Raw genomic sequence first — 27409 nt, 5'->3', positions numbered from 1 at the left:
ACGACAGCTGAGAAGAGAAGAGAAGCAAAAGGCAAAGGAGAAAGAGAAAGACATACCCAAATGAATGCAGAGTTCCAGAGAAAGCAAGGAGAGATAAGAAAGCCTTCTTAAGTGAATAATACAAAGAAATAGAGGAAAATAATAGAATGCGAAAGACTAGAGGAGGTCTTTAAAAAAAAAAAAAAATTGGAGATACCAAGGGGACATTTCATGCAAAGATGGGCACAATAAAGGACAGAAACAGCAAGAACCTAACAGAAAGAGAAGAGATTAAGAAGAGGTGGCCAATCATACACCATGATCAAGTTGGGTTTATCCCAGGGATGCAAGGATTCTTTAATACTCGCAAATCAATCCATGTGATACACCATATAAACTAATTGAAAGATAAAAACCATATGATAACCTCAATAGATGCAGAATAAACCTTTGACAAAATTCAGTACACATTTATGATTAAAAACTCTTCAAAAAATGGGCATAGAAGGAACCTACCTCAACATAGTAAAGGCCGTATATGATATGCCCACAGCAAACACTGGTTTTTCAGTGGTGAAAAACTGAAAGCATTCCAAGATCAGGAATGAGATAAAGTTACCAACTCTCACCACTATTAGTCAACATATTTTGGAAGTCCTAGCTATGGCAAGCAAAGAAGAAAAAGAAATAAAAGGAATCCAGATCAGAAAAGAAGAAGTAAAACTTTCCCTGTTTGCAGATGACATGCTACTATACGTGGAAAACCCTAAAGATATTATCAGAAAATTACTAGAGTTAATCAGTGAATTTAGCAAAGTCATAGGATACAAAAATCAATACACAGAAATCACTTGCATTTTGATATACTAACAATGAAAAAATCTGAAAGAGAAATTAAGGAATCAACTCCATTCACCACTGCAACAAAAAGAATAAAATATCTAGGAATAAGCCTACCTAAGGAGACAAAAGAACTGTATACAGAATGAGGTACCATTTCATGCCAGTCAGAATGGCTGCAATCCATAAGTCTACAAGCAATAAATGCTGGAGAGGGTGTGGAGAAAAGGGAACTCTCTTACACTGTTGGTGGGAATGCAAACTAGTACAGCCACTATGGAGAACAGTGTGGAGATTCCTTAAAAAACTGTAAATAGAACTGCCTTATGATCCAGCAATCCCACTGCTGGGCATACACACTTAGGAAACCAGAAGGGAAAGAGACACGTGTACCCCAATGTTCATCGCAGCACTGTTTATAATAGCCAGGACATGGAAGCAACCTAGATGCCCATCAGCAGATGAATGGATAAGAAAGCTGTGGTACATATACACAATGGAGTATTACTCAGCCATTAAAAAGAATACATTTGAATCAGTTCTAATGAGATGGATGAAACTGGAACCTATTATACAGAGTGAAGTAAGCCAGAAAGAAAAACATCAATACAGTATACTAATGCATATATATGGAATTTAGAAAGATGGTAACAATAACCCTGTGTACGAGACAACAAAAGAGACACTGATGTATAGATCAGTCTTATGGACTCTGTGGGAGAGGGAGAGGGTGGGGAGATTTGGGAGAATAGCATTGAAACATGTATAATATCATGTATGAAACAAGTCGCCAGTCCAGGTTCGATGCACGGTACTGGATGCTTGGGGCTGGTGCACTGGGACGACCCAGAGGGAGGGTAGGGGAGGGAGGAGGGTGGAGGGTTCAGGATGGGGAACACAGGTATACCTGTGGCGGATTCATTTTGATATTTGGCAAAACTAATACAATATTGTAAAGTTTAAAAATAAAATAAAAAAAAAAAAGAAAATTGTAAGACACTGATGAAAGAAATCAAAGAGGACATAAACAGATAGAGAGATATTCCATGTTCCTGGGTAGGAAGAATCAATATTGTGAAAATGACTATACTACCAAACACAATCTACAGATTCAATGTGATCCCTACCAAATTACCAAAAGACCCTGAATAGCCAAATCAATCTGGAGAAAGAAGAATGGAGTTGGAGGAATCAACCTTCCTGACTTCAGACTATATTACAAAGGTACAGTCAAAAGACAGTATGGTACTGGCACAAAAACAGAAATATAGGCCAATGGAACAAGATAGAAAGCCCAGAGATAAATCCATGCACATATGGGTACCTTATTTTTGACAAAGGAGGCAAGAATATACAATGGGGCAAAGATAGCCTCTTCAATAAGTGGTACTGGGAAAACTGGACAGCTGCATGTAAAAGAATAAAATTAAAACACTTCCTAACACCATACACAAATATAAACTCAAAATGGATGAAAGACCTAAATGAAGACCAGAAACTAAAAAACCCTTAGAGGAAAATATAGGCAAAACAATCTATGACAAAAATCACAAGATTCTCCCTGACCCACCTCCTACAAGAATGGAAATAAAAATCAATATATGGAAATAAAATGGAATAAAATAATGGAAATTAAAAAAACCATATTTTTATGTTTATGCTCAAAAATCCTATATGATTATGGGACCTAATTAAATGCTTTTGCACAGCAAAGGAAACTATAAACAAAGTGAAAAGACAACCCTCAGAATGGGTGAAAATAATAGCAAATGAAAAAACTGAAAAAGGAGTAATATCCAAAATATATAAGCAGCTCATACAATTCAATACCAGAAAAACAAACAACCCAATCAAAAAGTGGGAAAAAGACATTTCTCCAAAGAAGACATACAGATGACTAACAAACACAAGAAAAGATGCTCAACATCACTCATTATTAGGAAATGCAAATCAAAACTATAAAAAGAGATATCACCTCAGACCAGTCAGAATGGCCATCACCAGAGTCTACACACAATAAATGCTGAAGAGGGTGTGGAGAAAAGGGAACTCTCTTTCACTGTTGATGGAAATGTAAATTGATACAGCCATTATGGAAGATGGTATGGAGATTCCTTAGGATAAAACCACCATACTACCCAGCAATATCACTACTAGGCATATATCCTGAGGAAACCAAAATTGAAAAAGACACATGTACCCCAAAGCTCACTGCAGCACTATGTACAACAGCTGGGATATGGAAGCAACCTAGATGTCCATCAACAGATGAATGGATAAAGAAGTTGTGGTACATATACACAATGGAATATTACTCAGCCATAAAAAGGAACACATTTGAGTCAATTTTAATGAGGTTGATGAATCCAGAGCCTATTATACAGAGGGAAGTAAGTCAGAAAGAGAAAAACAAATACATTAAGGCATATATATGGAATCTAGAAAGATGGTACCGATGAAATTATTTGCAAGGCAGCAATCAAGACACAGGGAGAAGGTAAAGGCAACCCACTCCAATACTCTTGCCTGGAAAATCCCATGGACAGGGGAGCCTGGTGGGCTGCCGTCCATGGGGTTGCCCAGTTGGACACGACTGAAGCGACTTAGCAGCAGCAACAGCAATCAAGACACAGACACAAAAAACAGACTTTTGGACATGGGGGTAGCGGGAAGAAGGAGAGGGTGGGAGATAGTAACATGGAAAGTTACATTACCATATGTAAAACACATAGCCAATGGGAATTTGCTGTATGACTCAGAGAACTCAAACCAGGACTCTGTAACAACTAGAGTGGTGGGATGGGCAGGAAGATGAGAGGAGGATCAAGAGGGAAGGGACATATGTATACTTATGGCTGATTTATGTTAATGTTTAGCATAAACCAGCACAATTCTGTAAAGCAAGTATCCTTCAAGCAGAATATAAATAAATTTAAAATTATAAAAAAAAGGGGGGAGGGGGAGAATACCCAGAAGAATTGTACAAAAAGGTCTTAATGACCTCGATAAACATCATGGTATAGTTACTTACCTAGAGCCAGACATACTGGAATGTGAAGTCGAGTGGGCCTTAGGAAGCATTACTACATGCTAGTGGAGGTGATGGAATTCCAGATGAGCTATTTCAAATCCTAAAAGATGATGCTGTTAAAGTGCTGCACTCAATTTGTCAGCAAATTTGGAAAACTCAGCAGTGGCCACAAGATGGGAAAAGGTCAGTTTTCATTCCAATTTCAAAGAAGGGCAGTGCCAAACAATGTTCAGACTATCATACAATTGCGCTCATTTCACATGATAACAAGGCAAAGCTCAAAATCCTTCAAGCTAGGCTTCAACAGTATGAGAACCAAGAACTTCCAGATGTACAAGTTGGATTTAGAAAAGGCAGAGGAACCACAGATCAAATTGCCAACATTCGCTGGAAACAGAGAAAGCAAGGGGATTCCAGAAAAGCATCTACTTCTGTTTCACTGACTACGCTAAAGCCTTTGTCTGTGTGGATCACAACAAACTGTGGGAAACTGTTAAAGAGATGGGAATACCAGACCACCAGGAACCTGTATGCAGGTCAAGAAGCATCAGTTAGAACCTTAATGGAACAATGGACTGTTTCCAAATTGGGAAAGAAGTGTGTCAAGGCTGTATATTGTCACCCTGCTTATTTAACTTCTCTGCAGAATACATCATGAAAAATGCTAGGCTAGAGTCACAGGCTAGATTCAAGATTGCCAGAAGAAGTATTAACATTTTCAGATATGTAGATGATACTATGCTAATGGCAGAAAGGGAAGAGGAATTAAAGAGCCTCTTGATGAAGGTAAAGAAAGAGAGTAAAAAAACTGGCTTAAAAATTCAACATTCAAAAAGCTAAGATCATGGCATCTGGTCCCAGCACTTCATGGCTAATAGATGGGGAAAAAGTGGAAATGGTGGCATACTTTATTTTCTTGGGATCAAAAATCAGTGTTGACAGTGACGGCAGCCATTAAACTAAAAGAAGAAAAGCTATGACAAATCTAGACAGTGTATTAAAAAGTAGACTTCACATTGCTGACAAAGGTCCATATAATCAAAGCTATGGAGTATGTCCTTTTCATTATAGGGGACTGGAATGCAAAAGTAGGAAGTCAAGAAACACCTGGAGTAACAGGCAAATTTGGCCTTGGAATATGGAATGAAGCAGGGCAAAGACTAATAGAGTTTTGCCAAGAAAATACACTGGGCATAACAAACACCCTCTTCCAACAACATAAGAGAAGACTCTACACATGGACATCACCAGATGGTCAACACCAAAATCAGATTGATTATATTCTTTGCAGCCAAAGATGGAGAAGCTCTATACAGTCAGCAAAAACAAGACCAGGAGCTGTCTGTGGCTCAGACCATGAACTCCTTATTGCCAAATTCAGACTTAAATTGAAGAAAGTAGGGAAAACCACTAGACCATTCAGGTATGACCAAAATCAAATCCCTTATGATTATACAGTGGAAGTGAGAAATAAGATTTAAGGGCCTAGATCTGATAGATAGAGTGCCTGATGAACTATGGACTGAGGTTCGTGACATTGTACAGGAGACAGGGAGGAAGACCATCCCCATGGAAAAGAAATGCAAAAAAGCAAAATGGCTATCTGGGGAGGCCTTACAAATAGCTGTGAAAAGAAGAGAAGTGAAAAGCAAAGGAGAAAAGGAAAGATATAAGCATCTGAATGCAAAATTCCAAAGAATAGCAAGAAGAGATAAGAAAGCCTTCCTCGGTGATCAATGCAAAGAAATAGAGGAAAACAACAGAATGTGAAAGACTAGAGATCTCTTCAAGAAAATTAGAGATACCAAGGGAACATTTCATGCAAAGATGGGCTCGATAAAGGACAGAAATGGTATGGACCTAACAGAAGCAGAAGATATTAAGAAGAGATGGCAAGAATACACAGAACTGTAGAAAAAAGATCTTCACGACCAAGATAATCATGATGGTGTGATCACTGACCTAGAGCCAGACACCCTGGAATGTGAAGTCAAGTGCACCTTAGAAAGCATCACTACGAACAAAGCTAGTGGAGGTGACAGAATTCCAGAAGAGCTATTTCAAATCCTGAAAGATGATGCTGTGTAACTGCTGCACTCAATATGCCAGCAAATTGGGAAAATTCAGCAGTGGACACAGGACTAGAAAAGGTCAGTTTTCATTCGAATCCCAAAGAAAGGCAATGCCAAAGAATGCTCAAACTACCGCACAATTGCACTCATCTCACATGCTAGTAAAGTAATGCTCAAAATTCTCCAAGCCAGGCTTCAGCAATATGTGAACCGTGAACTTCCAGACGTTCAAGCTGGTTTTAGAAAAGGCAGAGAAACCAGAGATCAAATTGCCAACATCTGCTGGATCATGGAAAAAGCAAGAGAGTTCCAGAAAAACATCTATTTCTGCTTTATTGACTATGCCAAAGCCTTTGACTGTGTGGATCACAATAAACTGTGGAAAATTCTGAAAGAGATGGGAATACCAGACCACCTAATCTGCCTCTTGAGAAATCTGTATGCAGGTCAGGAAGCAACAGTTAGAACTGGACATGGAACAACAGACTGGTTCCAAATAGGAAAAGGACTACGTCAAGGCTGTATATTGTCACCCTGTTTATTGAACTTACATGCAGAGTACATCATGAGAAACGCTGGACTGGAAGAAACACAAGCTGGAATCAAGCTTGCTGGGAGAAACATCAATAACCTCAGATATGCAGATGACACCACCCTTATGGCAGAAAGTGAAGGGGAACTAAAAAGCCTCTTGATGAAAGTGAAAGTGGAGAGTGAAAAAGTTGGCTTAAAGCTCAACATTCACAAAACGAAGATCATGGCATCCAGTCCCATCACATCATGGGAAATAGATGGGGAAACAGTGGAAATAGTGTCAGACTTTATTTTTTGGGGCTCCAAAATCACTGCAGATGGAGACTGCAGCCATGAAATTAAAAGACGCTTACTCCTTGGAAGGAAAGTTCTGACCAACTAGATAGCATATTCAAAAGCAGAGACATTACTTTGCCGACAAAGGTCCGTCTAGTCAAGGCTATGGTTTTTCCAATGGTCCATGTATGGATGTGAGAGTTGGACTCTGAAGAAGGCTGAGCGCCAAAGAATTGATGCTTTTGAACTGTGATGTTGGAGAAGACTCTTGAGAGTCCCTTGGACTGCAAGGAGATCCAACCAGTCCATTCTGAAGGAGATCAGCCCTCGGATTTCTTTGGAAGGAATGATGCTAAAGCTGAAGCTCCAGTACTTGGCCCACCTCATGCGAAGAGTTGACTCATTGGAAAAGACTGATGTTGGGAGGGATTGGGGGCAGGAGAAGGGGATGACAGAGGATGAGATGGCTGGATGGCATCACTGACTCGATGGACGTGAGTCTGAGTGAACTCCGGGAGTTGGTGATGGACAGGGAGGCCTGGCGTGCTGTGATTCATGGGGTCGCAAAGAGTCGGACACGACTGAGCGACTGATCTGATCTGATCTGATGGTTTTTCCAGTAGTTATGTACAAATGTGAGAGTTGGACCGAAGAGAGGGCTGAGTACCAAAGAATTGATGCTTTCAAACTGTGGCACTGGAGAATACTCTTGAGAGTCCTTTGGATAGCAAGGACATCAAGCCAGTCAATCCTAAGGAAAATTAACCCTGAAATATTCATTTGGAAGGGCTGATGATGAAGCTGAAGCTCCAAAACTTTGGCCACCTTATGCAAAGAGCCAACTCATTGCAAAAGACTCTGATGCTGGGAAAGTTTGAGGGCAGAAGGAAAAGGGGGTGACAGGCAATGAGATGGCTGGATAGCATCACCTAATCAAAGGACATGAGTCTGAGAAAATTCTGGGAGATAGTGAAGGACAGGGAAGCCTGGCATACTGTAGTCCACAGGGTTGCAAAGAATTGGACATGACTTAGTGATTGAACAACAACAACATTTGTTTATGACATTTTTCTCAAGTTGGAACAGAGGGAACATATGCTCATATAATGACAGTCATTAATGACAACCCGCAGTTAACATCCAGAGAAGGCAATGGCACCCCACTCCAGTACTCTTGCCTGGAAAATCCCATGGATGGAGGAGCCTGGAAGGCTGCAGTCCATGGGGTCACTGAGGGTCGGACACGACTGAGTGACTTCACTTTCACTTTTCACTTTCATGCATTGGAGAAGAAAATGGCAAGCCACTCCAGTGTTCTTGCCTGGAGAATCCCAGGGACAGGGGAGCCTGGTGGGCTGCCGTCTATGGGGTCGCACAGAGTTGGACACAACTGAAGTGACTTAGCAGACTTAGCAGACAGTTAACATCATACTAAAACAGTGAAAAGCTGAAAGCATTTCCTCAATGATTAGGAACAACACAGGGATGCAAACTCTTACTATTTTTATTTAATATAGTATTGGAAGTCCTAGTCATAGAATTCAGACAAAAAAAAAAACAAAAGGAATTTAAATTTAAAAGGAAGAAGACTGTCACTCTTTGCAGATGACAAACACTATACATATAAAATCCTAACGATGCCACCAGAAAACTACTAGACCTTACCAGTGAATTTGGTAGAGCTTGGTAAAGCTGCAGACATAAAATTAATACACAGAAATCTGTTGTTTTTCTATACACTAACAATGAACTATCAGAAAAAGAAGTCCCTGGTGGCTCAGTGGCAATGCAGGAGACGTGAGTTTAATCCCCGATCGAGGAGGATCCAACATGCCACAGAGCAGCTGAGCCTGTGTGCCACAACTATTGAGCCTATGCTCTAGAGCTTGAGAGCTGCAAATACTGAGCCCACATGCCACAACTACTGAAACTTGCATGCCCTAGAGCTTGTGCTCTGCAACAAGAGAAGCCACTGCAATGAGAAGCCCATGCCCTGAAACTAGAAAGCAGCCTCTGCTCCCTGCAACTAGAAATGAGTGACTGCAGTAAAGAAGACCCAGCATAGCCAATAATAAATAAATAAAATTAAAAACAATGTACATAAAAAAAGAAGGAAATAATCTCATTTATTATTGCACCAAAAAGAACAAAATACCTGGGAATAAACCTATCTAAGGAGGTAATATCAATAACCTGAGATATGCAGATGACACCACCCTTATGGCAGAAAGTGAAGAGGAACTGAAGAGCCTCTTGATGAAAGTGAAAGAGGAGAGTGAAAAAGTTGGCTTAAAGCTCAACATTCAGAAAACGAAGATCATGGCATCTGGTCCCATCATTTCATGGGAAATAGATGGGGAAACAGTGGAAACAGTGCCAGACTTTATTTTTTGGGGCTCCAAAATCACTGCAGATGGTGATTGCAGCCATGAAATTAAAAGACGCTTACTCCTTGGAAGGAAAGTTATGACCAACCTAGATAGCATATTCAAAAGCAGAGACATTACTTTGCCAACAAAGGTCTGTCTAGTCAAGGCTATGGTTTTTCCAGTAGTCATGTATGGATGTGAGAGTTGGACTGTGAAGAAAGCTGAGAGCCGAAGAATTGATGCTTTTGAACTGTGATTTTGGAGAAGACTCTTGAGAGTCCCTTGGACTGCAAGGAGATCCAACCAGTCCGTTCTGAAGGAGATCAGACCTGGGTGTTCTTTGGAAGGAATGATGCTAAAGCTGAAGCTCCACTACTTTGGCCACCTCATGCAAAGAGTTGACTCATTGGAAAACACTCTGATGCTGGGAGGAGGGGATCCAGGAGGAGAAGGGAACGACAGAGGATGAGATGGCTGGATGGCATCACCAACTTGATGGATGTGAGTTTGAGTGAACTCTGGGAGTTGGTGATGGACAGGGAGGCCTGGCGTGCTGCAATTCATGGAGTTGCAAAGAGTCGGACATGACTGAGTGACTGGACTGAACTGAACTGAAGAAGGTAAAAGACCCACAGTTGGAAAACTATAAGCAACTGATGAAAAAAATGAAGATAACACAAACAGATGAAAAGACGTACCACGTTCTTGGACTGGAAGAATTAATATTGTTAAAATGACGATTTTAACTCATTTAACTATGAGGGTTTCCCTCGTAGCTCAGTTGTTAAAGAATCCGCCTGCAATGCAGGAGACCCTGGTTTGATTCCTGGGTTGGGAAGATCTGCTGGAGAAGGGATAGGCTACCCACTCCAGTATTCTTGGGCTTCCCTTGTGGCTGAGCTGGTAAAGAAACCAGCTGCAATGCTGGAGACCTGGGTATGATGCCTGGGTTGAGAAGATCCCCTGGAGAAGGGAAAGGCTACCCACTCCAGTATTCTGGCCTGCAGAATTCCATGCACTATCTAGTCCATGGGGTCACAAACAGTCAAACACGACTGAGTGACTATCACTTTAACTCTAGGCAAGGTATAGATTCAATGCAATACTTATCAAAATACCAATGGTATTTTTCACAGCAATAGAACAAATAATTTTAAAATTTGTATGGAGGGAATTCCCTGGTGGTCCAGGGATTAGGACTCCATGCTTTCACCACTGAAGGCCTGAATCAATCCCTGGTCAGGGAACTAAGATACCACAAGCTGTGCAGTGTGGCCAAAATAAAATAAAATTTTTATGGAAACACGAAAGATCTGGAATAGCCAAAGCAATCTTGAGAAAGAAGAACAGAGGTAGAGTACTCATGCTCCCTGTCTTCAGACAATACTACAAAGCTATAGTATCATATCATCAAAATGTATGGTCTCGACACAAAAAATACACACATAGATCAATGGAACAGAATTGATAATGCAGACATAAATCCATGCTCAATTAATGTATAAGAAAGGAGGCAAGAATATACAATGGAGAAAAGACAGTCTCTTCAACAACTGGTGCTGAGAAAACTGAACAGCTACATGTAAAATAATGAAATAAGAATATTTTCTCATACAAAAACAAAAATAAATTCAGAATGTATTAAAGACCTAAGTATAAGCCTGGAAACAAAACTCCTAGAGGAAAATACATAGAACACTCTGTGATATAAACTGTAGCAATATTTTTTTAGATCTGTCTCCTAAGATAAAGAAGAGCAAAAACAAACAAATGGTACCTAATTAAACTTAAAAGCTTTTGCATAGCAAAGGAAGCCATCAACAAAATAAGAAGACAACCTGTTAAATGGGAGAAAATATTTGCACATGATATGACCAATAAGGGGTTAATATCCAAAATATATAAACAGCCCATACAACTCAATATTTTTTTTTAAAAAAGCTGATTAGGGACTTCCCTGGTGATCCAGTGGCTAAGACTCCACACTCCTAATGTAGGGGGCCCAGGTTCAAGTCCTGGTCAAGGAGTTAGATCTCACATGGCACAACTAAGAATTTGCATGCTGCAAGGACTGAAGATTCCACGTGCTGCAACTAAGACCCAGAACAGCCAAAGATAAATATTTAAATCTTTTTTAAAAATATGATTTAAGTTGGGCACAAAACCTGAATATATCTTTTTCTAAAGAGGATATGCAGATGGCCAGGAGGCACACAGTGTTCAACATCGCTAATCATCAGGAAAATGCAAATCAAAACCACAGTGAGATAACACTTCACATCTGTCACAATGGCTATCAGAAAAGAGAACACAAATGGCAAATGCTGGTGAGAATGTAGAGAAAATGAACCCCTCATATAATGATGGCAATGTAAATTCCTGTAGCCTAATATTATTGAAAACAGTATGGAGGTTTCTCAAAAAACTAAACACAGTACTATCACGTGTGCTGTGCTGTGCTTAGTTGCTCAGTCGTGTCCGACTCTTTGTGACCCCATGGACTGTAGCCTGCCAGGCTCCTCTGTCCATGGGGATTCTCCAGGCAAGAATACTGGAGTGGGTTGCCATGCCCTCCTCCAGGGGATCTTCCCAATCCAGGGATGAAACCAGGGTCTCCTGAATGGCAGGCTGATTCCTTATCAACTGAGCTACCAGGGAAGCCCTAGTACTATCATATGACTCAGCAATTCCACTCCTAAGTACATAACTGAAACAAAACAAAAACACAGATTTGAAAAGATACGTGCATCCAATGTTCACACCAGCACTATTTATAATGGTCAAGATATAGAAGCAACCTAAGTGTCCACCAACAGATGAATGCATATAGAGGACGTGATATACATATACAATGGAATGCTACTCAGTCATTAAGAAGAAGGAAAGTTTGCCATTTGCAACAACATACATGGACTTGGAGTGTATTATGCTTAGTAAAAGAAGTCAGACAGATAAAGACAAAGGCTGTTTGATATCACTTATATGTGGAATTTAAAAAATAAAACAAACTAATGAATATAACAAAAAAGAAACAGATTCAGAGATTCAGAGAAGAAACTACTGGTTACCCATGGGGAGAGGGAAAGGGGAGGGGCAATACAGTGGTAGGGAATTAAGAGGTACAAACTATTATGTATAAAATAAGCTATAAGGACACATTGGAATATACAGGGAATATAGCCAATATTTTATAACTATAAATTGAATATAACCTTTAAATATCATGAATCACTATACTGTACATTTGTAATATATAATACTGTACATCAACTATACGTCAATTTTTAGAAAGTAACAACTTTTCTTGGTAATGGCTTAGGAAAAATGTCACCCAGCAGTCTGCATGAAGGAGAGGACTGAAATATCTTCATCAGTATCAAGGGAACTTCCAGGGAATTTCCCTAAAAGCAGCTTGTGCTGAAAAGTGACTAAAAAGACAAAAATGAATCAAGTCTAAATGCTGAGAGTAAGAGTCTAGATGTAAAAAACAACTTGACAGTTCAAGAAGAATACAAAAGATTTGAAAAAGGGATTAAAATTTTTTCACAGATTTTATAGAGAGAAGTTAGAGCCTAGATGAAATTATGCAGCAAAAATATGTCCCAAACCCTATTAATCTGACTATGACTTTATTCTGCAGCAAAAATATGATGAATCAAGATCAGGGTTGGAGATTATATATATAGACAAGAGTTGAGAAGATTCTGGAATAACAAGTAAGCTAAGGTCAGGAAACTTTGTAACTCTTACGTTATTTTCACACACATTCATTGTCAAAAAATTATTTTTTCATTGATAATAAAGAAGGTAGTTTTTTAAATGACTGATCATGCGCAAATAGGCCAGGCAGGGTGAGAAGTCAGATGAAGTCATAAGGGGTTCATGAATTCTAAAGTAAGAGCAATCAAATTTGTAGCATCTCAGGTGAGGTATAAATAAGAGAAGTGGAAGGTAGTGAAAAGAAAAGTGAAAGTGTTAGTCACTCAGCCATATCTGACTCTTTGTGATCCCATAGACTGTAGCCTGTCAGGCTCCTCTGTCCATGGAATTCTCTAGGCAAAAACATTGGAGTGGGTTGCCATTCCCTTCTCCAGAGGACCTTCCTGACCTGGGGATAGAACCCAGGTCTCCCACATAGCAGGTAGATTCTTTACCATCTGAGCCATCGGGGAAGCCCAGAAGGTAGTGAGGATGTGGTCAAAGACAAGGGTTTAAGTTTCTAGATTACCAAAATTGACCAGTTCCAGAGGAGATGAGAAGCAGGACAGCGTGAAATGAAGTCAGTAGGCCTGTGTTCAAAACCTGGTTTTATGGCCAAAGAGCATATTAAGGGTATCTAAAACTATTTGTAAAGTAAAAAGATTGGGAAAAACACATCCCCATGTCTTTTGTAGCAATAAAATTAAATTTTATAACTAAACTTTTTCCCAACTACACTGGCATCTTAGAAATAATGGGGGAATTAAGAAGGAAAAAAACCCATTAAAAATACATTGTGCTTTGCATATCAAATCTTTTTTTTTTCATAAGACAACATATAAAATGCTGCAAGGCAGATGACTTCAGAAGAACCAGTGTACTTATATTTATCTAAAATACATCTGACTACTAATTACTGAAGGCAGATGAAATACCTATGGGTTTATCTGTTCCTAATTAAACGTATTTATCTTTCAAGCTGAAATGGCAATAGGTATACCAAACTCCAAAATCTTAAACATTTCTCTGCCAGATGGCTGATTTATATTTGGAAAGTTAACAATCTTTTCCAGGAAAACTGGAGTTCTTTTAAACATTTCATTGAGCATGTTGTTACTGAAACACTTGTTCAAATATGCTTCAAATACTTTACATATCAGTAATTAGAAAATGACGAGGGATTGTGAAACTGAGTAACATGGTTCAGTTCTTTTATTCCCTTTAGTAATTCTCTACTGGCTTACCACACGCATTCCTGGATGGTTTATCATTCAAAATTGTTTTTGTTTTATTCCTTAATTACTGAGTTTTCTGATGACAAAACTAAAATAAGCTATTGCTTGGGGAAAAAAAATAAAACATCAAACCTTAAACATCACAGGAATGTAAATTCATAAGCCTGCTATAATCCCATTCCCTATACCACTGTTTAGGTTTTAGTACATATTTACTAAAGAGTAAAGATTTTACTTTGTTCTAATTTTTTTCTAAATAATAGAACTTGATAGGATATCTTAGAAAACTAGAATTTAAAAACAGAGGGGAAAAGAAGAAAAGAATTAAAATAAGGTCAGCATCAGCTCCATATCAATTACCTCACTTTAGCTTCTTGGGAACCCTGATTTTGTTTTTCCCCCCAATTCAAAATGCCCACAATATCAATTTCCTGGCTTTGATAATAATTTGCTGTAGTTGTGTGAGATCTCTTTGGGGAATGTGGATGATGGATACACAGCTCCCCTATTACTATTTTTATAACTTCTTGTGAGTCTTTAAAGATTTTCAAAATTAAAAGCTACAATAAAAATGGAGGCACAGAGGTGGGGACAGCCATACTACTGGAGAATAGAAACTAAGCATAAGTAAATGAGATGGAAACAGCTACTTAGTGATTAATTATAATCAGTTCTTTTAGCATAGATTCATTCAGAAACATGTAGCTGTTGCATAAATGAGTAAGATGCATTTACTGCTTTATAGGAGGTTTAGTCTAGAAGGTCCCCATTTACTCAGCATTTACCATATAGGCTTTAGAAACAAAAGTAAGAAAAAAATTAAAGATACAATCCTTACCCTCAAAGGAAAAATAAAAAGCTTTCAATCACATTCTTAGGAACATGTATAGCTGAGCACAAACATACACATACTAAACTTGTTATAATCCAGGGACTGATATTTCAACTTGTGAAGTGCCTTCATGAAAAAGAAAAATAGTCTAATTTCCTACTTATTTATGAAATTTTAAACTATTAGTCAATATTTTATTGAATAATTATAGTAAATTATTGACTAGAATTAATTTGTAATGTTTCATAGCTTTTAATGTCAGACCACAGTGGATATCTTTTCCCTTTTTGACTAGTCTTAGTTTTATTGTATGATATAGTTTAGCACTTGAGTATATATTGTTCTCTGTTTTACCACAGTTACCTTTTCTCTCCATCTGTATTTTGAGCTCATTAAGAGCTGTTTTTCCTTCTACCTCCATGTTTCAAGGCACATAGTTGGTAATAAATAAATGCTAGTTGATTGGCACTTTGCCAACTGTGTGTTACTTCCATAAAAAATTAGCTACCTGTATTTATATGAGACAAATTGATTAAATTTTACATCACTAATAATTATGGCATTACTAAGTATAAAGTAGAAGACATTTTACTAGCTATTATATAACCCTAAAACATAAAAGACATATGAATTTAAAACAGAAAAGACATATGTTACAAATTGGCATTGCCTCCACAGAACTTAAGAAAGATGATCTTTGTTTGCTAACTTGAATTTTATAAGAAACGGTTTTCTAACATGAGATTAAATACAAAAAGGAAATAACTATTTGGAACTTACTATAGTCTGTCATTACTTCAGCATATTTAATACCTAATTTCAGCATATTTAAACACCTTGGTAGAAAACACATAATAAGGAGATTTAGGTCTGAAATATCCCTTCCTTGATTAAGAAATGAAAGAAAAGTACTACAATTACAGAAAACATAAACAACAGTGACCTATTCAAAGATAGGCTCCAAAAATATTAATGAATCAATTGATAATAGATAAAATATAGACCAGATCCAGTTTTAAAGCATAAGCTTTTATAACTTTTCTGTTATAAATCAGTGATTTTTCAATTTCCTATTCTATATTTAACAAAGTTAGAATTCAGAATCCATCCATACCATTAACAAAGTTACATGCACACATATACATATAATTACATATACATAAATTAAATATCCGAACTGATTTTTCTATGAAAAATTTTCTGTTTTAATGATAAATGTGCTCATATGTGTTTATATTTGAACTTTCAATAGATACAGTACTACTTTGAATTATGACAATAATATAATTTATAATGCTATTTTCCCCCATCCTCTTCCTACAGGAAAAGAACATGAAACCCAGAAGCTTAGCACGTGAATTTAGAATAGCTCTTCTGGCCCTGTAACATCTCAGCATTCTGATAAAACTAATGAACCCAGAAAATCCTGCCCTAAGGAGGAGGATTCAGGGAACTGTAAATCTTTCACAGCAGTGTTAGAATACTAAGGGCCAAATGTCTTGCCCAAAGGCATGTAGGTAAAGAGAGAACTGAAGTACTTTCTTTAGTCCCACCACACTCTTTCAATTCTAGGCCTCACTATGCTCAGTGGAGGAGGATTATAGTTTTGATTTGTTTGTACTCTTTATGAAAATTACACTCAGTACATTTATATAGAGCAAGATTCCATTAACTTCACACATGTTCTTCTGAAGCCTCAAAGGAATCTTTTGGAATTCTGTCCTCTGAGCTAATAATAATAAAATTAAAAATTCTTCATCAGATAGGGGAAAAAAATGAAAATGAACCAGAAGAAAGAGCAAGAATATGGATAAGCTAAATATATTTAGCAGTTGAAAAACATCTTTAAAGAAAACAGCAACATGTATGTAAATTCCCAAATTATTTTAAAGTAGTTTACTACCTTTTGAGTAAAGGCCAGTATGAGACCTGGCCTTAAAGATAAGAAGATACCTATGCCAGAAAATCTACAAGACTCATTTCCAAAAATTGTGAGTGGTGAAGATAGTCTTGAATGTAGAGGAAGAATGGGGATGGTTTGGGCTTTTTCAGCACTCTAGGGGAACATCTACTTAGTACTTGTATCCCAAGTCAGACATACTCAATTTATTGTAAACAGGAGTTCCAATACCTCTTTAGGGTGGAAAACTACGTTATCTAGTTTGAAATCTCCATGAATCAAGTTTTCTTCATTGTCATTATCTGGCAAGTTTTTCATTAGCCAGTCAGATAGCTGGTTCATGGCAGGGATGTCCTGATGAGCTGCAGCTTGATATTGCTTTGTCCAGGTTGATACCTAAAGATAAATAAATTTTAAAAATGACAGAGCTGAAAGTAGAACATAAGATTCAGCAATTTTTAAATTAAAACAAAATTCAATTATATCAAATTTGGGTTCAGTCTTAAATACTCAGGAATAATGCCTATGATACTTATCTTAGTCTACAACACTCACATAGGCCTAAAAACTTCAACACTTAAGTTTCTCTTCCATCTAGTTCCATTCTACTTCTAGACTTTTATCAGGGGGAAAAAAACACTGGCCTACGAATTAAGAGGTGGAAGAAACATCAACAACCTCAGATATGCAGATGATACCACTCTAATGGCAGAAATCAATGAGGAACTAAAGAGCCTCTTGATAAGGGTGAAGGAGGAGAGTGAAAGAGACAGCTTAAAACTAAATAAGGGGAAAATGTGGAAGTAGTGACAGATTTGTTCTTCTTGGGCTCTAAAATCACTGTGGATGGTGACTGCAGCCATGAAACCAGAAGACGATTGCTTCTTGGCAGGAAAACTATGACAAGCCTAAACAGTGTTTTGAAAAGCAGAGACATTACTCGGCCAACAAAGGTCTGTATAATCAAGGCTAGGTTCTTCCCAGTGGTCACGTATGGTTTTGAGAGCTGTACCGTAAAAAAAGGCAGAATGCCAAAGAATTGATGCCTTTGAATTGTGGTGCTGGAGAACACTCCTGAAAGTCCCTTGGACAGCAGGGAGATGAAACCAGTCAATCTTAAGAGAAATCAACCCTGAATACTTGTTGGAAGGACTGATGCTGAAGCTGAAGCTCTAGTACTTTGGTCATCTGGTGCGAACAGCCGACTCATTGGAAAAATCCCTGATGCTGGGAAACATTGAGGGCAGAAGGAGGAGAGGGTGTCAGAGAATGAGATGTCTGGATGGCATCATCAATGCAATGGATGTGAACTTGGGCAAACTTCAGGTGATGGTGAGGGACAGGTAAGCCTGGTGTGCTGCAGTCCATGGAGTCACAAAGAGTCAGACACGACTCGTGACTGAACAACAATAGGAATCAAGAGATGTAGGTTCTAGCCTTTATATGGCAATTATTTTGTAGAAGGAAAAAAAAAAAAGAACTCATATACCTACATGTGAAAAAAAATAGGAAATTTCACAAGAAACAAGTAGTCTCTGAAAAATGTTATATGGGGATTAGAAAAAGACAGGAGATTTTTATTTCTCATTTTAATCTTTTTTTTTAATTACCCATAGAATCTTCTAAAGAATCTTTGAAATATATTACAGACATGAAAATACAAATTTTTTTCCTATTTTTCTTAGAATTGAATGCAACTAACTCAACCTATTCTCAAAGTCCTCCACCAATTGAAATAATATTTGCCTATTTATCTCTCTCTACTTTCTAAGGTATCTCTGTTCAATTTAGTACAGTAAAGACCTTCATCTTTGGAATCACAGAGAGCTGGGTTTAAATTACGTTTAGGCCACTTATTTGTACATTGCTTAATACCTGCAAGCCTCAGTTGCCTCATCTGCAAAATGAGGGTATTAATATCTATGTAATAAGGTTGTTACAAAGATTAAAAAACATTGGGTCTATAACTCATCTAGCATGGGACCTGATATATAGTGAGTATTCCTTCAACCTTAGTTCCTGTCTCTCTTCCTTCTGCCCCCTGAAAAAGACATATGTACAAAGGGAAACAGCCCCATACTTATCTGGTCTTGCTGTTCCTTTGATGTGAAATGCTCTTCATCTTTTCCCTATCACTCTAGATTTTAATCTTCCTTAAATATACAGTACAAGACATATCTTTCATAGGAGATTTCCCTAACTTGAGCAAGGGCATACTTGTATCTACCCTACGAATGCAACAGCTATCATGATAAGTAACAAACAATTTACTACCAGATTCAGTTCAGTCGCTCAGTCATGTCTGACTCTTTGTGACCCCATGAATCACAGCACACCAGGCCTCTCTGTCCATCACCAATTCCCGGAGTTCACTCAAACTGATGTCTATCGAGTCAGTGATGCCATCCAGCCATCTCATCCTCTGTGGACCCCTTCTACTCCTGACCCCAATTCCTCCGAGCATCAGAGTCTTTTCTGATGAGTCAACTCTTCACATGAGGTGGCCAAAGTACTGGAGTTTCAGCTTCAGCATCAGTCCATCCAAAGAACACCCAGGACTAATCTCCTTTAGGATGGACTGGTTGGATCTCCTTGCAGTCCAAGGGACTCTCAAGAGTCTTCTCCAACACCACAGTTCAAAAGCATCAATTCTTTGGCACTCAGCTTTCTTCACAGTCCAACTCTCACATCCTTACATGACCACTGGAAAAACCATAGCCTTGACTAGATGGACCTTTGATGGCAAAGTAATGTCTCTGCTTTTCAATACACTATCTAGGTTGGTCACAACTTTCCTCTCAAGGAGTAACTGTCTTTTAATTTCATGGCTGCAATCACCATCTCCAGTGATTTTGGAGCCCCCCAAAATAAAGTCTGACACTATTTCCACTCTTTCCCTATCTATTACCTATGAGGTAATGGGACCAGATGCCATGATCTTAGTTTTCTGAATGTTGAGCTTTAAGCCAACTTTTTCTCTCTCCTCTTTCACTGTCATCAAGAGGCTTTTTAGTTCCTCTTCACTTTCTGCCATAAGGGTGGTGTCATCTGCATATCTGAGGTTATTGATATTTCTCCTGGCAATCTTGATTCCAGCTTCTGCTTCTTCCAGCCCAGCGTTGCTCATGATATACTCTGCACATAAGTTAAATAAGCAGGGTGACAATATACAGCCTTGACGTACTCCTTTTCCTATTTGGAACCAGTCTGTTGTTCCATGTTCAGTTCTAACTCTTGCTTCCTGACCTGCATACAGGTTTCTCAAGAGGCAGGTCAGGTGGTCTGGTATTCCCACTCTTACAGAATTCTCCACAGTTTATTGCGATCCACACAGTCAAAGGTTTGGCATAGTCAATAAAGCAGAAATAGATGTTTTTCTGGAACTCTCTTGCTTTTTCGATGATCCAGCGGATGTTGGCAATTTGATCTCTGGTTCCTCTGCCTTTTCTAAAACCAGCTTGAATATCAGGAAGTTCATGTACTGTTCACGTACTGCTGAAGCCTGGCTTGGAGAATTTTGAGTATTACTTTACTAGTGTGTGAGATGAGTGCAACTGTGTGGTAGTTTGAGCATTCTTTGGCATTGCCATTCTTTGGGATTGGAATGAAAACTGACCTTTTCCAGTCCTGTAGCCACTGCTGAGTTTTCCCAATTTGCTGGCATATTGAGTGCAGCACTTTCACAGCATCATCTTTCAGGATTTGAAATAGATCAACTGGAATTCATGTCCACTAGCTTTGTTCATAGTGATGCTTTCTAAGGCCCACTTGACTTCACATTCCAGGATGTCTGGCTCTAGGTGAGTGATCACACCATCATGATTATCCGGGTCATGAAGATCTTTTTTGTACAGTTCTTCTGTGTATTCTTGCCATCTCTTCTTAATATCTTCTGCTTCTGTTAGGTCCATACCATTTCTGTCCTTTATCGAGCCCATCTTTGCATGAAATGTTCCCTTGGTTTCTCTAATTTTCTTGAAGAGATCTCTAGTCTTTCACATTCTGTTGTTTTCCTCTATTTCTTTGCATTGGTCACTGAGGAAGGCTTTCTTATCTCTTCTTGCTATCCTTTGGAATTCTGCATTCAGATGCTTATATCTTTCCTTTTCTCCTTTGCTTTTCACGTCTCTTCTTTTCACAGCTGTTTGTAAGGCCTCCCCAGATAGCCATTTTGCTTTTTTGCATTTCTTTTCCATGGGGATGGTCTTCCTCCCTGTCTCCTGTACAATGTCACGAACCTCAGTCCATAGTTCATCAGGCACTCTGTCTACCAGATCTAGGCCCTTAAATCTATTTCTCACTTCCACTGTATAATCTTAAGGGATTTGATTTTGGTCATACCTGAATGGTCTAATGGTTTTCCCCACTTTCTTCAATTTAAGTCTGAATTTGGCAATAAGGAGTTCATGATCTGAGCCACAGTCAGCTCCCAGTCTTGTTTCTGCTGACTGTATAGAGCTTCTCCATCTTTGACCACAAAGAATATAATCAATCTGATTTCTGTGTTGACCATCTGGTGATGTTCATGTGTAGAGTTTTCTCTTGTATTGTCGGAAGAGGGTATTTGTTATGACCAGTGCATTCTCTTTGCATAACTCTATTAGCCTTTGCCCTGCTTCATTCCATACTCCATGGCCAAATTTGCCTGTTACTCCAGGTGTTTCTTGACTTCCTACTTTTGCATTCCAGTCCCCTATAATGTAAAGGACATCTTTTTTGGCTGTTAGTTCTAAAAGGTCTTGTAGGTGTTCATTGAACCATTCAACTTCAGCTTCTTAAGTATTACTGGTTGGGGCATAGGGTTAGATTACCATGATATTGAATGGTTTGCCTTGAAAAAGAACAGAGATCATTCTGTTGTTTTTGAGATCGCATTCAAGTACTGCATTTCGGACTCTTTTGTTGACCATGATGGCTACTCCATTTCTTCTAAGGGATTCCTGCCCACAGTAGTAGATATAATGGTCATCTGAGTTAAATTCACCCATTTCAGTCCATTTTAGTTCCCTGATTCCTAGAATGTTGACGTTCACTCTTGCTATCTCCTGTTTCACCACTTCCAATTTGCCTTGATTCATGGACCTGACATTCAAGTTTCCTATGCAATATTGCTCTTTACAGCATCGGACCTTGCTTCTATCACCAGTCACATCCACACTGGGTATTGTTTTTGCTTTGGCTCCATCCCTTCATTCTTTCTGGAGTTATTTCTCCACTGATCTCCAGGGGCATATTGGATACCTCCCGACCCGGGGAGTTCTCCTTTCAGTAGCCTATCATTTTGCCTTTTCATACTGTTCATGGGGTTCTCAAGGCAAGAATACTGAAGTGGTTTGCCATTCTCTTCTCCAGTGGACCACATTCTGTCAGACCTTTCCAACATGACCCTTCCGTCTTGGGTGGCCCCACACGGCATGCCTTAGTTTCACTGAGTTAGACAAGGCTGTGGTGTGGGTGATCAGATTTACTAGTTTTCTGTGATCATGGTTTCAGTGTGTCTGCCCTCTGATGCCCTCTGGCAATACCTACAGTCTTACTTGGGTTTCTCTTACCTTGGACGAGGGGTATCTCCTCACGGCCACCCCTACTACCAGATTACATACTCTTTTATACCATTTTCAAGTTTCATGTAAATGAGTTTCATGTAGAGGTGTCTCAAAAATGTTAAGTTCCTTTAGGGGTAGAATTGATTTCTATTTTCTTGAAATTTAACACAGTACTTAGCACATATTAAACATACTTATATGCTTAATAAATACTTGTTTATTAAACACATGCTTAACAAATATTTTTTAAACTAATTTTAAAAACTAAAATTGTATAGAAAATGTATTGGTAAATTAAATGAAGAGATAGAAATAGCTTTAAATTTGCATTTATATATGCTGTCCATTATAGAAGCTTTTGCTGATCTAAAAATTATAAAATTATTTTATGTTTAAAATAAGTCAATCTGAAGGTTCAAAGTTCTAGCCAGATTTCAGAAAAGTATAAAATAATACATTTTTATTTTAATTAAAAATGTATATTTTGTTTCCAAGAACTTGAGAAAAGAAACTCTTTGTGTGGATGCCTTACCTGTCTTTTGCAATACCCAACACCTCTACCATATCCTTCCAGCTGCAATGACTGTATATTCAAGGAATGTAACTGAGCCAAGGTTTGTATCATGGACACATATATGGCTGAACGTTCTGCTGGGCTAACTCCAGGAATTGTCCAATCACAAAAGATTCGACCCTATGGAAGCAATTACAACAGATAATTTAAAACAAAATAAATCTTTTCATACCAATTATTTGCTGTGTCATCATACTCTGTTTCCTGAAAAAAAGATTAGGTACAGTTTTACAACCAAAACCAATTCTTTGTAGAATGTGCCAGGGCTTCCCTGGTGGCTCAGATGGTAAAGAATCTGCCTGCAGTGCAGGAGACCCATGTATGATCCCTGAGTCAGGAAGATCCCCTGGAGAAGGAAATGGCAATTCACTCCAGTACTCTTGTCTGGAGAATCCCATGCACAGAGGAGGCTGGTCGGCTACAATACATGAAGTTGCAAAGAGTCGGACACAACTGAGCAACTAACACATATATGCCACAGGGGAAATGCAAGGATGCACCAAGATTAACTTAAAGGACAAAAACTACTCTCAAGTAACATTTTACCAAATAAAAAATCTTAAAACAATTTGGATTTATTGTTATTAATGGACTGGTTTTTTATTTGGAGTAGTTTCTTTCCCTCTACTATCTGGACAGTTTAGTTATTGCCATTACATATCTCTTTACTGACACCTAGAGGAAGAATAGGCCAATATGCTGTAATTAGTAAATATGTTCCTAGTTTATCTCACTCAAATTGTGTTCTCAAAATAAAATGAAAGTTTAATACAAGACAGGGAATACAGCCAGTATTTTAAAATAACTCTAAGTAGAATATAACCTTTAAAAATTGTGAATCACTATATAATACATCTTTAACATACAATATTGTACATTAACTATATCTCAATAAAAAATAATTTTAAAAGGAAAACAAAAATAAAAACTTCCATAAAGAACCAATCCTGCTGATACCTTGGTTTCAAACTTCTAGCCTCTGGAAATGAGAGGATACATTTCTGTTTCTTTAATAAAAAGAAAAAAAGTTTAAGCCCTTGCAAAGCAAACTACCTAAAATGCTGACTGATAAACTACCATTTATTAACATGTAACTTCACAACTAAAAATAAAAGCAACAAAGTACAATTAAGTTTAATTTACCTGTACATGTTCCATCACATAAAATTCTGTTCCAATGACAGACGAATCGCTGCAGTACAATAAAGGTTTGGGAACGGGGAATCCAATTGAAAACAAGGCCTTCTGGACTTTAAATTCTCTGTCAATCTAAATAAGATGATAGATAATTAAAAATCAGAAATACAGAAATTTAATAATTACTTGTGAGCTAACATTAAGGCTAGAAATTAATTTTAAAACAGTATCAACAAATATAACAAACAATATAACCCAGAGGATAATAATTTCCTTAGTATTGTCCATAAAAGTAGTCTTAGTGCAATCATTACAATTATAAATTAGGCTGGCACTTGCCAAAGAGTCAGACAGAACTTAGCAACTAAAACAAAAACAACAAAAATTGCTATTAGGCTAAAAGGACAGGCTTATGCATGGGGCTTAATCTGACTGATAATATGAAGGTGACAGTTTCTGACCATAATATTTTGCAGGTATCATTAAAAAAAAAAAAAACAACCTTTTTTTCTTATCAGTCCCTGCTTGCTGACTCACTCTTGCTCTTGCTCCTCACTACCAATCCCTCTCCAGTCTACCATGGGGTTCAGGCAGGTCTCTATTTCAACGCTCTGGGCAGTCAACTACAGGGTACTGGTGGAAGCCTGTGGGTGCTGGTAGAAAGGAAATGTACCCACTCCGTCTGGAGATCAATGGAGGTACTTGTTTTCAGGGCAGTGGTGTGGGGATTCTTCCTGGTACCCAGGGCTGCCATGGAGCTCAAGATAACTACTGGGTAAGAAGACAATGAGAAGCAACTTGGTACTGACACAGAAGCTCAGCTAAGATAGAAGAAGAAAAGGCCTTCTTCAACCAGGACAGATATACATGTTTATCACTCAGAACCCAGGGACACAGCTTATAGCAGAACACTGATGCCAACTAATCTGCCTGTAAAGTCCTGTTCCCCAGACTCAGGCAGTAGTGGCTGATCACTTCTAAGGAGAAGAAACCATGCCGTTCACTTTGATCAGAGGGATAAAGCAGCCACTGCTGCAATAACTAGAGCAGGGAAATGACTAAACCCATAACCAAGGTGAGAGCAGTCAGAGATGCCAGTAGCTATAGAAAGAAGCTTTCTGGTGCTGTGAAATAGGGGAGGCTTGGGGTGGTGGAGGCTGGTCATAAAGTAGATGTCAGTGTGGGAACACTGCTTTTTTCCAAAATGAAAGGAGTTGTAACAAAAGTACTTTAGATCTCTGAGCTGAAAGCATTATGTTATGTTCTGATGTCTTCTAGATATTGAGGGTGTTATCAACGAGAGAGACAAATCCAGCTGTTTACTGGGGCATAAATCTCTCCCTGCAGATGGGGATTCTCTTTCACCCATGCCTTGTTGAGGCTTAATAAAAGTTACTGAACTTTTTTGATCTTAAGCATGCAGGTTACTTCATTTTCTGAGAATATCATAGTCGGAATCTGCATTTTCCATTACTGTGATATTAAACCCACCTTTCAGTGGCCCATCTCCAGTCAGTTGGGGTTGGTTGGGAAGCATGTATAATCTGTTATACATGATTATAATAATATCCAAAATATGCATCATGATTTTAATGTTCTTTTCTCTAAAAATCCATAGATAATATGTTTTCTGAAAAGAATCAGTTTTTAACAAAAAACTTTTATAATTCTCACTAATATTTACAGCATATTATGATTATTCAAATCTTTATTTTTATCACCAAAAGATCAGAGGATTATTACACCAAATATATTAAAGTATTCAGTGAGTAGATATTATTATAAGATATAATAATGTGCCTTTTAAAACATAATTTATCAAAGTACAAAACATCTCTAAATGAGCAGTTCTGAAAATATTCACCAGGTGACTGTATTTCTAGCTGACTATATACATAGGAATCAAATCCACAAGAGGACTGGATAGTGGTCAAGATTACCAGCTTAAACACAGCCTTAGATTTCAAACTCATATCCGTGATAAAAACAAAAAGGGGGTGGGAATACAGTTCAAGTGAAATTTTCATCTAAGAAATAAAATGTATTCTCTATACTTAACAATTGTGAGAGTATTTTTAAAAGCAATTTAAATTGTTTTGTGAATATAAAATGCATTTATTAGTCAACAAGGAATTTAACATTGCATTTGTATACCATACCTTATGTGCTTTAGGAAGAAGTAAACCAGGTGGTTTTTTTCTGAGTACATATGCTTGAGAGCCTTTCTGGAGATGAAAGGTTGGATTGGACTGTCCTGATCTAGATAAGAATAGAGAAAAGGTCAACAACAAAGACATATTTTTCTGAAATTTCAGAAGAAAACACAAAATGAAAATAAACCCACTTCAATGCTAGAAAGCCAAGAGGGGTGCTACCAGCTGCTGAGAACATTCACTTTTGGATTATATATAGCAGACAGTAACACAGTGGCAGCTGGAAAATCTATAATCTATACAGGTAGAAGAGAAGATCTTACTTCCTGCCTGCAAATCATGAGTTTTATCAGAAGTATTCCTAGAAAAACGTCTAGATCTAAGAAAAGAAAGCCTGGGAGAAGAGATTGTAGGGGATCTGTCAGAAAATTAATTAAAGGATGCTGGAACAGCTGTTCCCTCATCTGCGATTGGAGAGAGAACTCCGAGTACAGCTCTCTGAAATGGGAATTCTGATAAGCAAAGTCTCAGAGTGGATATTTGGGCCAGGAGGTGCAATAGTGCCCCAGGTGACTCACAGACACCAGGGCACTGACTTTCCCTGCTCTGTGGACAGAAATTCTCACACGGGCTAAGAAAATACACTCCAGCTGCCAAAATTATTTAATCTATACCTTCATTTACCCAACTTTTAAAGAATTCAATAGCATGAAAGAGAGGCCTTGAACCAAAAAAGCAGAATTAATCCCTGAGGTAATAGGTAATAAGAGAAAGTTAAAAAACATTTTTCTCTGAAGTTTAACCCTAGGCTTTCAGCCTCCATCTGCAAAGAACAAAAGCAGATTGAACGCAGCAGCACCTCCAGTGTCTATATCTTACGCAGATAAGCAGGACCCATCCTCTCCAGCAATCATACTAAAAAGCACCATCTAATCCTGGGTGAGCGCCTTTAAGCACAGGAAAGTGAAGATCATTGCCACAGTGTCAGCAAATGGGACAACATCAAGCTGCATTGTTAATCTTTTTAAAATATAAATTCTTTTATTTCTTTTCGGCTGCGCTGGGTTTTCATTACTGCGGGAGCGTTTCTCTAGCTGTGGAGAGTGGGGCTGTCCTCCAGGTGTGGCACATGCACTGCTTGCTGAGGTGGCTTCTCGTCGCAGAGCACAGGCTCTAGGCCCACAGTCTTCAGCAGTTGCAGTGCAATCGGTAGTTGCGGTTCCCGGGCTCTA

General features: G+C 38.3%; 1 protein-coding gene across 1 annotated transcript in view; it reads right to left on the bottom strand.

Annotated features, from left to right (window-relative positions):
- The window catches only part of ACAD11 (acyl-CoA dehydrogenase family member 11), a 119223-nt gene that overhangs the window by 74321 nt on the left and 17493 nt on the right, over positions 1–27409 (bottom strand). Inside the window, exons 2-5 of the mRNA XM_070771095.1 lie at positions 26184–26283; positions 24031–24156; positions 22846–23007; positions 16999–17163 (exon numbers count right to left, since the gene is read on the bottom strand). Of these exons, the coding sequence (XP_070627196.1) occupies positions 16999–17163; positions 22846–23007; positions 24031–24156; positions 26184–26283 (553 nt within the window). The remainder of the gene's footprint in view (positions 1–16998; positions 17164–22845; positions 23008–24030; positions 24157–26183; positions 26284–27409) is intronic.

This window comes from Bos indicus, chromosome 1 (genome assembly GCF_029378745.1).
Source record: "Bos indicus isolate NIAB-ARS_2022 breed Sahiwal x Tharparkar chromosome 1, NIAB-ARS_B.indTharparkar_mat_pri_1.0, whole genome shotgun sequence".
NCBI lineage: Eukaryota > Metazoa > Chordata > Mammalia > Artiodactyla > Bovidae > Bos > Bos indicus.
Note: the sequence above shows the minus strand (reverse complement) of the source record. Positions and strands in the feature narration are given on the sequence as shown.